The sequence below is a fragment of the Rhineura floridana genome, chromosome 11 (assembly GCF_030035675.1).
Source record: "Rhineura floridana isolate rRhiFlo1 chromosome 11, rRhiFlo1.hap2, whole genome shotgun sequence".
Taxonomy (NCBI): Eukaryota; Metazoa; Chordata; class Lepidosauria; order Squamata; family Rhineuridae; genus Rhineura; species Rhineura floridana.
Window position 1 is genome coordinate 39,321,548 of NC_084490.1, and position 15,554 is coordinate 39,337,101.

Here is a 15,554-nt window from a genome sequence, read left to right on the forward strand (position 1 = left end):
ACCCAAAATCTTTTGCTGTCCAAGGTGAAGGACAAGAGGGTGTCCCACTTCCATGCCACATACAGAAGCCAACTAGACCATCAGATGAATTTGACTTCAACATTGGCCAAGAGGACAGCCTCCTCCATTGCACCTGGGGGCAGCAGGGTGACTTAGGGGTAGAGAGCAGAATGTGTAGTGCACACCACTATGTACTCCCAACACTGTCATCCCACTCACTCACTGACAGCTCTGCCTGACACTTCCTCGCTCAAGCAAATGCTGCAGTGCCTGCGTGCATCCCATGAGTAGAATAATGTCTGCACCTAAGAGGTCTGTTGAGAGTCTGTGGCCTGGTCTGGCTCTGATTACCTACTTACTTGGTCAAAGGCCTTTCCTATGGCACTGCTGTCATCAATATGTTGGGAGAACTAGACAAGACTGACAGCCCAGCCCAGCAACAATCGAGCATCACTGCCATAGTACTAGCTCAGGAAAATGGAACCAGGCAAGGAGCTCAGAGGAAACAGCTGGGGATGGGTTGAGGCTGCTTCTTCACTTTGCCTAATGTTAGGGCCAGTGGCCAGCCTTGAGACAAAGTGCAGTTTCAGGGTCATGGGCCCCCTAAAGTCATTTCCAAATAATGTTTCCAGCATAATATGCTTACCAGCATGTTGTGATTTTTCCAATTACATTTGCTTTCATTGGTAGACAATTCATGACAGAGATTTTCAGTATTTACTTTAAAAAATAAAGCAGGTATTAATGATGGTGACTGGCCAGTAGGGTATTCCTTTGTAGTTAAGGCCCAGACCATGGCTTCGTTGACCCTTACCTCCACAACAGGCTGACCACAGATACAGAAGGGCTCCTGCACTTTTTTTATAGCTGTGTGTTGAAGAAGGGATTTAAGCTGGTGCTTTCCATGTTATTGTGGGGAGGGGCCCACAAACTTCTTCCTCTCATCAGTGATCCTGCCCCATGTTTGGGAAAGTAAAAGTCATTTTTTAATACTTCAGAGAAGTCCACAGTGGTAATTGTCAAGGATTCTTTTTCTAACATATAACAGGCCTCTGGAATATGTTTTATTAACACTTTACTAAAGTTTTATCAATTACATTTAAATCAGTCTATTACAAAATATCAAAATCTATGAAACAGCACTACAGCGTCCTTCAGCTATTTGCTCCAGTCTTTAAAAAACAAAATACCACCCATTATGATTCCATAATATTTCTCTAGCGACGTTAGAAAAACTAATAATTCTTGGACAAGGAAAACTGCATTTTTAGTGAACAAAAATCTGACTTTGGTCTTGTGCATTTTGATTAAATATCTTTCCTTCCTTAGCAGTTTTCATTAATGGAGGAATGCCATTTATAAATCAAAACATACAAGAAAAAGCTCCTGTTTTAAAAAAATCCAAAGTACACACTGCCATAATTATACTTTCTGGAACAGAGCTTGCCTTCCAGAACCATAATGTAAGTCCTTTTGCAATAATTAAAACAACAGCAGTCTATCCATAACCACTACTTTGCTCTCTGTTCAAACCCCAAATTGCTGAAGAAACTCTCATTATTACAAGCAAAAGCAAATCAATATGGGGGTTAGGAGAGCAACAGGCTCTTAAAGCCAGGGTAGTCAACATGGTGTCCTATAGATGTTTTGGACTACAACTCCCATCAGCCCTAGCCATTTAGCATACCTGCTATAATAACTATGTTGTTGTTGTTGTTATATGCCTTCAAGTCGATTACGACTTATGGCGACCCTATGAATCAGTGACCTCCAACAGCATCTGTCATGAACCACCATGTTCAGATCTTGTAAGTTCAGGTCTGTGGCTTCCTTTATGGAATCAATCCATCTCTTGTTTGGCCTTCCTCTTTTTCTTCTCCCTGGTGTTTTCCCCAACATTATTGTCTTTTCTAGTGAATCATGTCTTCTCATGATGTGTCCAAAGTATGATAACCTCAGTTCCATCATTTTAGCTTCTAGTGACAGTTCTGGTTTAATTTGTTCTAACACCCAATTATTTGTCTTTTTCGCAGTCCATGGTATGAACAAAGCTCTCCTCCAGCACTGCATTTCAAATGAGTTGATTTTTCTCTTAGCCGCTTTTTTCACTGTCCAACTTTCACATCCATACATAGAGATTGGGAATACTATGGTCTGAATGATCCTGACTTTGGTGTTCAGTGATACATCTTTGCATTTGAGACCTTTTCTAGTTCTCTCACAGCTGCCCTCCCCAGTCCTAGCCTTCTTCTGATTTCTTGACTATTGTCTCCATTTTGCTTAATGACTGTGCCAAGGTATTGATAATCCTTGACAAGTTCAATGTCCTCATTGTCAACTGTAAAGTTACATAAATCTTCTGTTGTAATTACTTTAGTCTTCTTGACGTTCAGCTGTAGTGCTGTTTTTGTGCTTTCCTCTTTAACTTTCATCAGCATTTGTTTCAAATCATTACTGGTTTCTGCTAAGAGTATGGTATCGTCTGCATATCTTAAATTATTGATGTTTCTCCCTCCAATTTTCACACCTCCTTCATCTTGGTCCAATCCTGCTTTCCGTATGATATGTTCTGTGTACAGATTAAACAAATAGGGTGATAAAATACACCCGTTTCACACTTCTCCATATTCTGTCCTTACAGTAGCCTCTTGTCCAGAGTATAGGTTGCGCATCAGGACAATCAGATGCTGTGGCACCCCCATTTCTTTTAAAGCATCAAAATTTGGACAGATTCAGTCTCAGTAGCTTGTAGCAACTGTATTGGTATGCCATCTGTTCCTGGTGATTTGTTTCTTCCAAGGATTTTAAGAGCAGCTTTCACCTCATATTCTAAAATTTCTGGTTCTTCATGATACGGTCCCTCTGTGAATGAATCTGTCATCCTGGCATCTCTTTTACAGAGTTCTTCTGTGTAATGCTTCCATCTTCCTTTTATTTCATCTCGGTCAGTCAGTGTGTTCCCCTGTTGATTATTCAACATCCCTACTCTTTGTTTAAATTTCCCTTTCATTTCTCTAATCTTTTGGAATAGGGGTCTTGTTCTTCCCATTTTGTTGTCCTCTTCTATTTCTATACAATAACTATTGTAATAGTTTTCTTTGTCCCTACGTCCTAGTCACTGTATTATTGCATTTAGGGTTCTGACCATGTTTCTGTCTCCTTTTGCTTTTGCTTTCCTTCTCTCTTTAACCATTTTAAGAGTTTCTTCAGTCATCCATTGAGGTCTTTCTCTCTTTTTTACAAGAGGTATTGTCTTTTTGCATTCTTCCCTGATAATGTCCCTGACTTCAGTCCATAGTTCGTCTGGTTCTCTGTCAACTAAGTTGAAAGCCTCAAACCTGTTCCTTATTTGATCTTTATATTCTTCTGGGATGTTATTTAAATTGTATTTTGGCATTATGACTGCTTTGTTCTTCTTCTTTAGCTTTACTCTGATTTTCGATATGATCAGTTCATGATCTGTACCGCAGTCTGCTCCTGGTCTTGTTTTCGCAGAAAGTATGGAACTTCTCCATCTCCTGTTTTCAATTATATAATCAATTTGATTCCTATATTGACCATCTGGTGATGTCCACGTGTACAGTCGTCTTTTTGGTTGCTCAAAAAATGTGTTTGCAATAAACAAATCATTGGCTTCACAGAATTCAATAAGTCTTTCTCCTGCTTCATTTCTGTCACCTAAGCCCCATTTCCCCACAATTCCTAGTTCTTCTCTGTTCCCTCCTTTTGCATTCCAGTCCCCCATGATTATCATCATATCTTGTTTTGGTGTGTGATCAATTTCCTCCTGTACTTCTGTGTAAAATCTCTCCTTCTTCTGCATTTGACGTTGGAGCGTAGACTTGGATGATGGTTATGTTAATAGGTTTCCCATTTAGTCTCATTGATATCACTCGCTCAGACCTTGCGTTGTAGCTCCTAATTGCTTTTGCTACATCACTTCTCACTATTAAAGCAACCCCATTTCTTCTTGATTTCTCATTTCCTGCATAAAATATTTTGTAGTTGCCTGATTGAAAATGTCCCATTCCTGTCCATTTTAATTCACTCACGCCAAGCATTGTAATGTTGATATGCTCCATTTCTTGCTTGACAATTTCTAACTTTCCTTGGTTCATGCTTCTCACATTCCATGTTCCTATTGTGTGCATTGTACAACTCCGGACTCTCCTTTCGCATCTGTGCGCATCAGCCTCTGGGCTTCCTTTCAGCTTTGACCCAGCTGCATCATTAGTCACAGCACTACTCGTACTTGTCCTTTGTTCTTCCCCAGTAGCTCGGTGAGTGCCTTCTGACCTGGGGGTCTCATCTTCCAGCACTATCTCGTGTTGCGTTTTGGATACTCTGTTCATAGGGTTTTCATGGTAAAAGGTATTCAGAGGTGGTTTACCATTGCCTTCCTTTGAGTCTGGATGCATCTTAGTCTGGTGTCTCAGCTTTGACCATTCCGCCATGGGTGCCCCTGCTAGGAGTCTAGCCTCTTGATCTAGACTCCTGACGGCATTGCTCTCAGCTTCTTCAACACTCTCAAACCCCCTCACCACATTAAGGTGTGCATTCTAAAGGGGGATAATAACTATAACTAACTATAACTATAACTCCCACCCTTTCTCCCAGTAGGAGCCCAGTAATCCAAAACATCTGGAAGACACCACGTTGGCTGTCTGTGCTATGCCTTTGAGCTCAGCCCCCAAACCCATGGTGCTGTGGGAGTTCTATGATCCTACTGAGAAATGACATGGAAAGGGTTAAACCCCCACAACCATTGCCTTTAAGGTTTTTTTTAAAGGCTGTTTCTTTTGGCTCTGAGTCCCATCCTAGTTTTCTCTGCTATATGGTTGCCTCTTCTTCTTTTTTTAAGTATAAAATCTGGAGGTAGAATTACATTCTTCTACTGACCCAGAAGTCTCCATGCATGCTGAAAGTACTAGATATTTAGGGTTCCTACCCTTTGTTTTTTAAAACTGTGACATCTTGGGTTAAGTGTCTCTGAGGGTATCCATAGCCTCCACACCACCAGAATGAAATATCTTTAATCAGGTGCAGAGTGTCTTTCTTTTGAGATGAGAATGTCCTGACCTGTTTGAAAACTGTCTTGCATATGCTCTAGGACAAAGGTGGACTAACTTCAATCACCACACAAGTGGCCTAATTTATAACAACAACAGAATCCACATTTACAAGGCACGAGAGCATAGTCAGGACCTCTTACCAGTCAAAACCTAACTAATTTTGGTTACATGATCCTGTGTATGCATTTATTTCTTAAGCATCAGAATCACCATGCATTATCCAACCGAGGTCCAGCCAGTCCAGTATTCTTTGCAAGAATCCCAGCATGTCGAATAGCTAGGCGGGCTGTCTGTGAGTAGGGATGGAGGAGAAATTCAATTTTGTTTGCATTTTAATGAGAAACGATCTAAGTTGCACTTCTAGAACCAATACAGAGACCAACAGACAGCTGTCCTTCAAAATTCACACTTCTATATTGCAATGGAATTCTTCAACTAAACGATAGGTGCAAAAATATTAGGGGGAAATGTCCATAATAATGCATATATATTAGTGAAAATGACATACAAAAATGCATTGTATTAGGGAAGATTGCTTGCAAAATCATGTATGTTAGTCAAAAAGTCATAAAATGTGTATGAGGAGTCATTTGTATAAAAATGCTAATGAATTTTTGTGAGGATTCCCCACAAATTGCTGTAGAAATGTGGAGAACTGAATTTAAGATTGTATAAATGAGAAATGCAGAGAACTGAAATTGACTAGATTTATCCATTCCTATTAGGGGGTCAAGGTCACCTTTCTGCCCACCGCTGGTCTTGAATGTTTAATGAAATAAATAAATCTGGTATCCCACACGTTGCCCTTAACAGTCAGTCAATCAGTCTGCCAGTAGAGATCTCATGGCTGCTATGCCAGCTGCAAAACAGCCAGGAATGAAATGGCAAGCAGTCACATGGCAGCGTGGGCTGAGCACCTAAAGAGACGGGGCTGATTGTCATAAGAACCAAGGAAAATGCCTTATAACACGTCAGACCATTGGTCCATCAAGTCTAGTATTGCTAACTGACTTGCAGTGGCTTTTCAGGGTCTTAGGCAACGGTCTTTCCTTTTATCTGTTACCTGATCCTTTTAACTAAAGATGCCAGGGATTGAACCTGGAACTTTGCACACAAGGCTGAGGCTCTTCAACTGAGCTGTGGCTCCTTCCCAACTGCTCCTGTGGAGAGTGTTCTACCCATCCTTTAGCATGTCATCAAACAAAATCTAACAAAAGGAGTCAGCAGCTGATTCATGTACTGACATGCATATGAAACATGATTATTATCCATTTAATTGCATTTCCACCATGTAAAGTGCTTAGGGTTTTTTAACTGTCACTCAGCTCTTTGAGGTAGATCATTCTTGTTCCCATTGTAGAAATACAAATTAAGGCCGAGAGATAGTTCATTCTTCATCCCACGCTTAAGAAGTCCAGAATGGTTCAACAGGAACTGGAATTCAGAATTCAAGAATGTTGGTCCCTGTAGCTCTGAGAGGTTTCTGGTGTGTAGCTAGCAGGGTTTTCAAGTGCAAGTGGGTTATGATAGTGGTCGTTCTTGGTCTTCTTCTATCCCACTGTAAAACGTTGACAGCTAGATTGCGAGGGACATCATGGAATCCCAAGTTTGCCCATCACCTATGGCAAGGTCTCTCTGGTAGCCCAAGCTCTTCCCAGTTCACCTAGGTCCCAGTCATAGACATGCCTGGGGTTTTGTCAGTGGCAAGTGATCAGAGCAATTCTCTCTTCAGAAAGGGCTGGTTCTTTTTGGAAGTTCCATGGAGAATTTCAGTCTGCAAGGAAAGAGACTAGCATGTGAGTTTCTAATAGTGATAGCAGAATGTTCCACCAGGGGACACTGCATTCTGACTGGCAGACCAACATATGTTTAGCAGGTAGGTGAAAAGTGGAATGTGTAGGCTGTGTACACACCATACCATTCAAAAGCACATCCTTCACCCCCAAAGAATCCCGGGAAGTGTGAATTACCCCTCACAGAACTACAATTCCCAGCACCCTTAACAAATTACAGCTCCTAGGTTTCTTTGAGAGGGAGGGGGAAATGTACTTTGAATGGGCTTTCAAGGTACAGTGTATATGCAGCTGAAGTCTCTGTAGGATTCAAGCTGCATCTTCAAAGGAGGGAGTTTCCTCAGGACCACAGCAGGGGATGAAAAGATTAAGCTTCCACTCCATGGCAGGTTCCCTAGTAGTTGATGCTATTTGCATTTTGTTTTTTAAAAAAACCTCGCATGTTAAATTCCAAGACACATTTAATGTCCTCATGTCTAGTTTGGCTGTCAGAGGTGAGCTTTGTGGAGAAAGGTAGAGTGACTAAGGATGAGGAAGACGGATGATGCACAGTTGCTTCTGGCTACTGTGCCCTTCAGGTAGCTCTGCACATTAACATTATAAAGAGTGACCACAGCAGGCTCTTCACTTGCAATGTGAATCCAATTTTTAAAAACAAGTAAGTAAAACTAAAAACGGGGGTTACAAGGGTACACACCTGCTAGATGGATGAGGTGCATATAAATGAAGATTGAAACAGCAGTCAGCATTTTTTCTACTGCAAGTCTGCAAGGTTAGCTTAGCTCCCAGCTGTCTTCACTTTCAAAAGGCAGACAGTTATTTAAACACTGATTCAGTTATTAGTCTTGTCACCCTCATGCTTCAGGCAAGCTGTCCTGTGTTTTTTTTAAAGCCGCAGAAATGCCTTTAATTTATTGTTCACCTCATGCATTTTTTTAAAAAAGTGCACCAACAATCTCTAAAAGGTTGTGAAACTGCTCAAGGGATGGATGGATGGAAGGAAGGAAGGGTGGCATTGTGACTTCATAGCCACCACGCAATCAGTGCTGTGCACAGCCAGATTTTGATACAAACCAGCAGAACTAGTTTTCCCTCAGCTCACCTCTGAAGAATAATAGGTAAGTCTGACTAGAAGGTAGCTAATATGCTTCCAGGGTGCAGCAGCTGCTTATTGAGTACACATTTGCACACAGCTTGGATGAAAATATATTTAATCAGCAATTGCTTCCTGTGCCAAAGTGGCCAGAGTGTCAGCTGTCCGCTTTTAAATAAAAGAGAGAGGCATATATGATTTTATGCATACATGTAGTTATCCTCTCCCTTGTATTATTATTACTACTACTATTATTATTATTACTATTATTATTATTTAAGAACATTTAAAACCCACTGCAAAATTCCACTGCCGATTGGTGTGGTGGAAAGGTGTGTTGGCAATGTCATGAATGCTAGTCTACTTTTAGTCTACTTTTCCTGAATCTAAACCTCTCTGAAAAACTGCTGAAACATTCTATCTTCAGGATAGAAAATAAGTACATCTATTTTAAGGGAAATAATGGGGTATCAAACCTCCTCTATTACTCTTAGAGTATGACATCTATCTTCAACTTAAGATCCACTTCACTGGCAAGGGAAAAGGAAGTGGGAATGGTTGAGGCACTGTGGTATGCATGGAAGTATGAGAAAGAACATGATGTCTACAAAGAATTATGGAAATCTTGCCCAGTACTAAAACCCAAATTACTTGCCCTCTCTGCACCTCACACTAATTTACTGAGTGCCCTAGACATTGACGAAATGATCTCCTATAGAAATGAACATGGGATTCTGTACAGAGAGAGAGAGAGAGAGATCTATATAGCCAGTATTATGTTTGAGTGTACTGGGATCTTTGCTCATTCACAAAGTCAGTATACACATAGGGTGGTTTTCAATGCTAGTCCTACTCAGAGTAGACCCATTGAAGTTAATAGACATGACTAACTTAGGTTCATTAATTTCAATGACTCTACTCTTAGTTGATGACAACCTAAGGATTTCTGAGACCCACCAGTCTACCTACCCTTTTTCTGAGTGGGAGGAGCCGGCATCCCTTTTGCTATGTCGCTCTGGGCCAAGACATCAGCTATCCATGACAGAGCATTGGTGCAGTACTCCATCTAGTGGAAGTAAGTGGGGGAGAAATGCCATCTCAGTTGGTGGGACTTACTGGAAAGTCATCTTCTTAGGCCTTCAGCACAAGTATGGACACCCTCCCCTCCCCCCCAATTTCCCCTTCTGTTCGCAGCTCCTCACTGTTCAGCTGCTGCCCTTTTGAATGCCTCTGCCCCCTATTGTCTCCAGGTGGCTTCCCATTTCCTTCCTACAAACGGCTTAGCACCATCCTTCATACCTGCATCTCGAGGGTCCTCAGGCGTCGCTCCGATTCCTTGATCTCAGAAAGCTGCTTCAAGGCCTGATCCACTCTGCAAGGTTAGAAGTGGGAGGGAGTTACAACAAGAGGGACGCTTTTCACACATACCCCTTGCACCTCTCTGGCTGCCATTCTTCCCACTCTCTCTGACGGCTGCCTGGATCCCATTCTCGGGGATCGAGGATAAGAATGCCAAAACGGTTTGGATAAACTCTCAGAAAAGCCATAATGATAACTCATTAACATCCATGCACAAAGTGGGATGTTAGGAATATGTCTAGAGTGGAGTTATTGGTGGGAACCCCCTTCTACTGGAGCATGGCCAGAGTTCTTTCCTGAGCATATCTTGGAAGTTGTATTGGATCCTTCCTTTTGAGCAGACACATGGGAGCTGGTGTGTATATGGGTCAAGGTTAGCAAGGAAGGTATTCTAAATAACTACGTTTTGTCTTTCTGACATATTACCCATCCTGAGTCCCTGATGTAAGATAAAATACAAACTCAAACAGTTAAACAGCCCCTCAACCTTTTCCCAGCTCAGTCATCTAATTTTGCACTCCCCTTAAAAACCCTATGTCCCAACATTTCAAGTATACCCCCAGTTTGTCTCTGAGACTCCAGCACCCACATCAGAGACTGGGTATCCCAAACCCAACATTTGTTTTTATTTAAAACATTTGCATCCTACTCTGCCATTCTTCCACGGAGCTCAGAGCAACATTTTAGCTACACAACAACCCTGTCAGGTGGGTTGAGGCTAAGAAAGGCCAATTTGCTCAAAGCCCACCCAGTGAGCTTCATGGCTGGGGGGCAGGTGTGTGTGTGGAACCTGAGTTTTTCCACATCCAATTTCTAGCCACTGAACTACACTGGATCTCAAGGAAGATAAATAATAAGGCCCTAATGGTTGGGAGGACACAGGTAACAAAAGTTATCATGGCAAAGGTAGCTTCCCATGTTCATTAACAATTTGAGGGCAGATACTGGGAATAGTATTTATTCTAGATTAGTTAATCTGGGATAGGGATGGAAAGATATGTCAATTTCTGTTCTCTCAGTTTTCCAATCTTGAATTCGGTTCGCCATATTTCTGCAGCAATTTGTGATTTTTTAAAAATCCTTATGAAAATTCTCCACTGTGAATTTCTCAAAATAAATACATTTTGTAGGCAGTTTTGACTAATGTACACATTTCTGCAAGCAATGTTTCAAAATATAATGCAGTTTTGTATGTCATTTTCACTCCTATATTTATTTTTATGCACACTTTCTCCTAACACATGCATATGGGTAAACATTGTTTGGTTGGTGCATTGCAAAAATTCAAGTAAATGCGAATTTCAAAGGATGGCAGCGTTTTGGTTCTCATATTGTTTCAGGTGGTGCAACTTTGGTAGATCTGGCTTGAAAATGAACTGAAGCAAGTTTCTCATTTGTCCCTAGTCTGGGATTTTAAAGTGTCCACATAGGAATTGCCCCCCAAATAAGTTTATATTAGATTGTGAACCTGTTTGGACAGGGCGTCTCTCCTTTTGACTTTTGTACAGTGCTTAGTTTTCAGTAAATAACAACATGAAGATGGTGATTGGTGAACTCACCTCTTTATTCTCTCAAATCTACCTTCTCACCTTCTCTCCAGCCTCTGACACAGAGACTCCCCACCCACACAGTACAGCCCAAATGCTTCGGCATCACCTCGTCCTACTGCAAAACCTACAACAGTCTTCCCTCTGAACCAGTCTCCCATTTCCAGCTAGGAACAGAAGCATTGGTTTATTTGTGGTCCATGTCAGTTTCCCACGTGTTCATTCATAATTTGCTCTGTTCTGTTGCCACATCTTTCTGCAATTATTTTTACTTGGCAAGAAAATTCGGTTTTTGGGTATAAATATGCATTTTTTTGCACACATGTAATCCGAAAATACACATTTTAATCTAAAATATGAAATGAGTGGAGAATTGCATTTCAAAATTCAGAGAAGTGCAAAAACAGAGGAAAAATTATGTTCTGATCTGCCATTAGCCAGGAAGTGTGAATCAAGCTGGTTCACTTAAAAATGTGGATCAAACCAAATCCTTGAGCATTCCTATTTCCAACCCCTTTTCCCTGTCCTGGCTACATTCCCTTCCTTTTCTGTAGATGCCACTTTGGAAAAAATTGTCTATAGTGTGCAACAGCGCTGAAAGAAAAATTCGGTGCAGTTCATATTTTAACATGAACTTGCCTATTTCATACTTATTAAATGATTTGCAAACTAAAATGCAACCATCCTTCAAAATTCACACTTCTCTGAATTTTCTGATGCAGTTCTCCAACCAAATAATGTGTACCAAAATGCACATATTAAGGGAAAGTGGACATAAAAATGCATATATTAGTGAATGCAATATACAAACTTGCCTTCTATTAGGGAAAATTGCATAAAGAAGTGTATATTTGGAGAAATGCACACTAAAATGCTGATGAATTTTCCTGAGGACCTTTTAAAAAAAAATCTGCAAATTGATGCAGAAATGTAGCAAACTGAATGTAAGAACTGAGAAATTGAGAGAAAACAGAACTGACAGATTCATCCATACTTAGTGTGGAAGAAAAACAGTCAACGGTTGTTGATCATTCTGGTGAACTGAATGCATAAATAGCTCCTTCCCAAAGAAGATGTATATGCGATACCACCCTCTTCTCTCCGATTCCCTTCCACACTCCTCCTGGCCTCCACTCCCACATCCTCACTTTTGAGAGGTTCGCCGGAGTCGCTCAGTGTCACAATCTCGCTTCTGCCGGGCCTGAGCAACTAAGTAATTTTCTTTCTGCACTGACTCCCATGTGAGCAGCCGTCCATCTTGGGCCTCAGAGAGCTCCAGCACTGCCCAAAACACAATTGGGAAATAAGAGGAGAAGAGTAAAGACCGTGTGTGCGTGTGTGTGCGTGCACTGTAAATCCAGTTACTCAATTACCAGTTACAGTTTTCAGCTCAGGAAAGACTAGATATAAATGTACACATACATAAATAAAAATATATTTTGGAGCTTCTCACAAATTGCATGAAATGTAACCATTTGGAATCATTTAGTATCATCTGGAAACACATCTAGCATAATACAGAAGGTAGGGGACTATCAGGGATGCTGTAGCAATGGGCTTCCTGCTTTGGCAGAAGGTTGGACTAGATGACCTTTGAGGTTCCTTCTAATTCTGTTATTTCTAGGATAAGAACACAAAGAGAGCTCTACTCGATCAGGCCAAAGACTTTTCTCCTCCAATATCCTGTCTCTCATGGGATGCCTTTGGAAAGCTCACAAGCAGGACATGAAAGCACCAGCCCTCTCCTTTGTGGCTACCCAGCAGTTGGTATTCAGCAGTTGGTATTACTGACTCTGAACCTAGAGGTTTCATGTAGCCATCAGAATAAAAACAAACAAGCAAAACCATTAAATGGGAAGGCATCAAATACAAACAATAAAAGGGAAGAATCCTCCAGGTGCATAGAAATATAGCTTTTAAGCCCAACATGTTTTGTATGTCTTCTTCAGGGCAACTTGAATCTTTGGCCTCCAGTTCTGCTGCAAAAGATTCTGATGCATGGCTGACTTATCAGGTCTTGTTAGGCACTATACAGTGGAGCTGAAGAAGGTAACCACTTTATGACCAAGCCAATGGGGTACTTGCTTTATGAAAAAAGAGGCTGCAATTCTAATCTCACTTAACTGGGAGGTAAGCCCCATTGAATTCAAGAGGACTTACTTCTGAGTAGGCATGGACTGTACTGTTTAAGGAGCTGAAGCCTTTTAGCCAGAGGTGTGCATACACCATGGCTTTTATGAGAGTGCAGAAAAGAATAGAAGGTATGATAGTGGGCACAGGGGAAAGGACGGCTGTGCCATCTCCCATTCTGGAGAATAATTTCTGTTTCACCCAGCCTGCCCCGCCTGCCTTTCTCCACAGCACTCACGGAAGTCTCGTCCCTTTGATGATTTCACTTTGCGGACATGGCGCTTGAAGAAAAGGTGTAGGTGGCTGATCAGGATGAAGGGTGGGGCCAAGGCTGGGCGGCTGTGATACTCCAGGATCAGGTTGTAGCGCTGGGATTTCCAATAGATGTCGCTGTTGCCTTGCACTTTGGAGAATGTGTAGCTGTTGTTGAGGGGGTGGGGGAGGGTGGGATAGAAATATCTTAGGTAATTGTAAGCCACAAAAGGATATACCTAAAAACCGGAGATAATGCAGGCCTTTTTTTTTTTTTTTTTTTTGCTGCAGGACAAACTCAGCTTCCCCACTTTTGCTCCTCAAAAACTCACACATCTTACCCCAGGCATTGTACAATCTCCCCTCAGAGTTCCTGTGGCAAACCCGGATATCACTAGCAACGTACCTTGCTCCTTTCATTGACATAAGGCAGCACGGGTAGATGATCATCTCTCAATAATCTCTTGGAATGTGGCGGGCTGGTTAAACAAGTGCTCTGAGCCCACTTTCCTTACTTTTCTTAATAACTACAACATTATATTGCTCCAAGAGACTTGGCTCACTGAGGAATTAGCCTTAAGCGGTTTTGTAACTCATTCACTCGAGGCAGCTCCCAGTACCAGGGGTGGGTGCCCAAAAGGTGGTTTGGCAATACTGAGCTCAACCAAACTTGGTATATGTTAGACGAGAGTAGAGGGGCTGGGGGATATTGCTCTCGCTTTATCATTTAACCTGTTTTCCGATACTTTTGTGGTGATTAATGTTTACCTCCCCGCCAAAACTAAAAAATTATTAGTTAGAGAGACATCGTCTAAGATAGAGGAATACATTAACAACCTTATGGCCAAGTTCCCCTCAGCTTATTTTATCGTGGCGGGGGACTTAAATGCAAGGACGGGTCACAACGACATAGCCCTGTATGAACATTTCCATCTTGTCCCCCCTGCTGTGGAATTGCCTCATTTTCTTCCCTTCATGCAATCTAAGGACAAAGGTTGTAATCTCGCCGGGCTTTGCCTTTTACAGATGATCCACGTCCTTGATTCGGTTATGTTGAATGGAGGCGTGGTGAGAGATCTCCATGGCGAATACACCTATGTAACGTGCTACGGGGCATCTACTATCGATTATGTTTTGGTTTCATCCAATTTGCTAAGTTGTGTGATTAGCTGTAAGGTAGATATAAGAGCTGAGAGTGATCACCTTCCCCTGGTGCTCACTCTTAGCTTGAGTAATGGGAAGCCATCACTGGTCTGTGAACCAATGTATAATCTAGCGGTGGAGAGAAGAGCCGCCTGTATTAGGTGGACTCCTACTCTAGCACAGGAGATGTCCAAATTCTTATATTCCGCAGACAGTCTTAGTCTCCGTGGCAGGTTTTTACTCGAAACTGCCCCCGAGTCAATCTCCTTACTGTTTCAAGAATTATTGAGATCTCTAAATAATGGCTTATATTTTAAAAATCACTTAAAATCTCATGCTACTGTGCAGGTCTCTAAGCCTTGGTTTGACCAGGAATGCGTCCTATTGAAGAATACTCTTTTTGAAATCTATAGGAGGTATAGGGCTTGCGACTTGCCAACATTGCCTGTAGAATACCTGGGTATCAAAAGACGTTATAAAATCTTAATCAAAGAGAAAAAGAAACATTTCCAAAGAGAAGCTTGGCAAAGCTTAATAGAAGCCTCCAGACAAAAAGACTCTGGAACTTTCTGGAGGCTGGTCTCTAGGGGGTGCCAGTTTGCACCGTTGTGTATTGATTATCATATGTCGGCTAGTGAGTGGGAGTCCTACTTTGCTGGCATTTTTGCTAAGAGCCAAAATATCAACAGCTTAATACCTTACCAAGCTGGCCCCCAGTTTCTACCTTTGAAATAACAGCACTTATTAACAAGCTCAAGATGGGCAAAGCGCCTGGTGTTGACAATGTCCCTCCGGAATTCCTCAAGGAACACATAGATTGGTGGGCGCCCATTCTGGCGGCACTGTTTACTGTTATCGATTAATCCGCTTGTATCCCTGAGGACTGGTGGATGGCCATTCTTGTCCCCATTTATAAAAAAGGTAAAAGATCGGATCCATCAAATTATAGACCTATTAGTTTGCTAAGTGTCATCAGCAAACTATATGCTAGCCATCTCCTTGAGAAGCTATCCACTTGGATGGAGAATGAAAATATTTTGGCAGACGAACAAGCCGGTTTCAGACTAGGGCGCTCTACCGTCGACCAGGGCCTCATCCTCCAGCACTTAGCAGAAAATATTCCTCCCACAAGGGGGGAGCACTTTTCACTGCTTTTATCGATCTT

The 15,554-nt window shown here is 41.7% G+C and overlaps 1 protein-coding gene across 2 annotated transcripts in view; it reads right to left on the minus strand.

Annotated features, from left to right (window-relative positions):
• Nucleotides 1-5,203: 5,203 nt before the first annotated feature.
• The window catches only part of TRPM4 (transient receptor potential cation channel subfamily M member 4), a 56,728-nt gene continuing 46,377 nt past the window's right edge, over nt 5,204-15,554 (minus strand). The window contains exons 21-25 of one of the 2 annotated variants that reach the window (XM_061589763.1): nt 13,233-13,414; nt 12,013-12,145; nt 9,258-9,330; nt 8,928-9,024; nt 5,205-6,846 (exon numbers count right to left, since the gene is read on the minus strand). In XM_061589763.1, the coding sequence (XP_061445747.1) occupies nt 6,842-6,846; nt 8,928-9,024; nt 9,258-9,330; nt 12,013-12,145; nt 13,233-13,414 (490 nt within the window). In that variant the 3' untranslated portion in view covers nt 5,205-6,841. Of the gene's footprint in view, nt 6,847-8,927; nt 9,025-9,257; nt 9,331-12,012; nt 12,146-13,232; nt 13,415-15,554 lie in introns of both variants that reach the window. The other variant, XM_061589764.1, reaches the window with a different exon arrangement.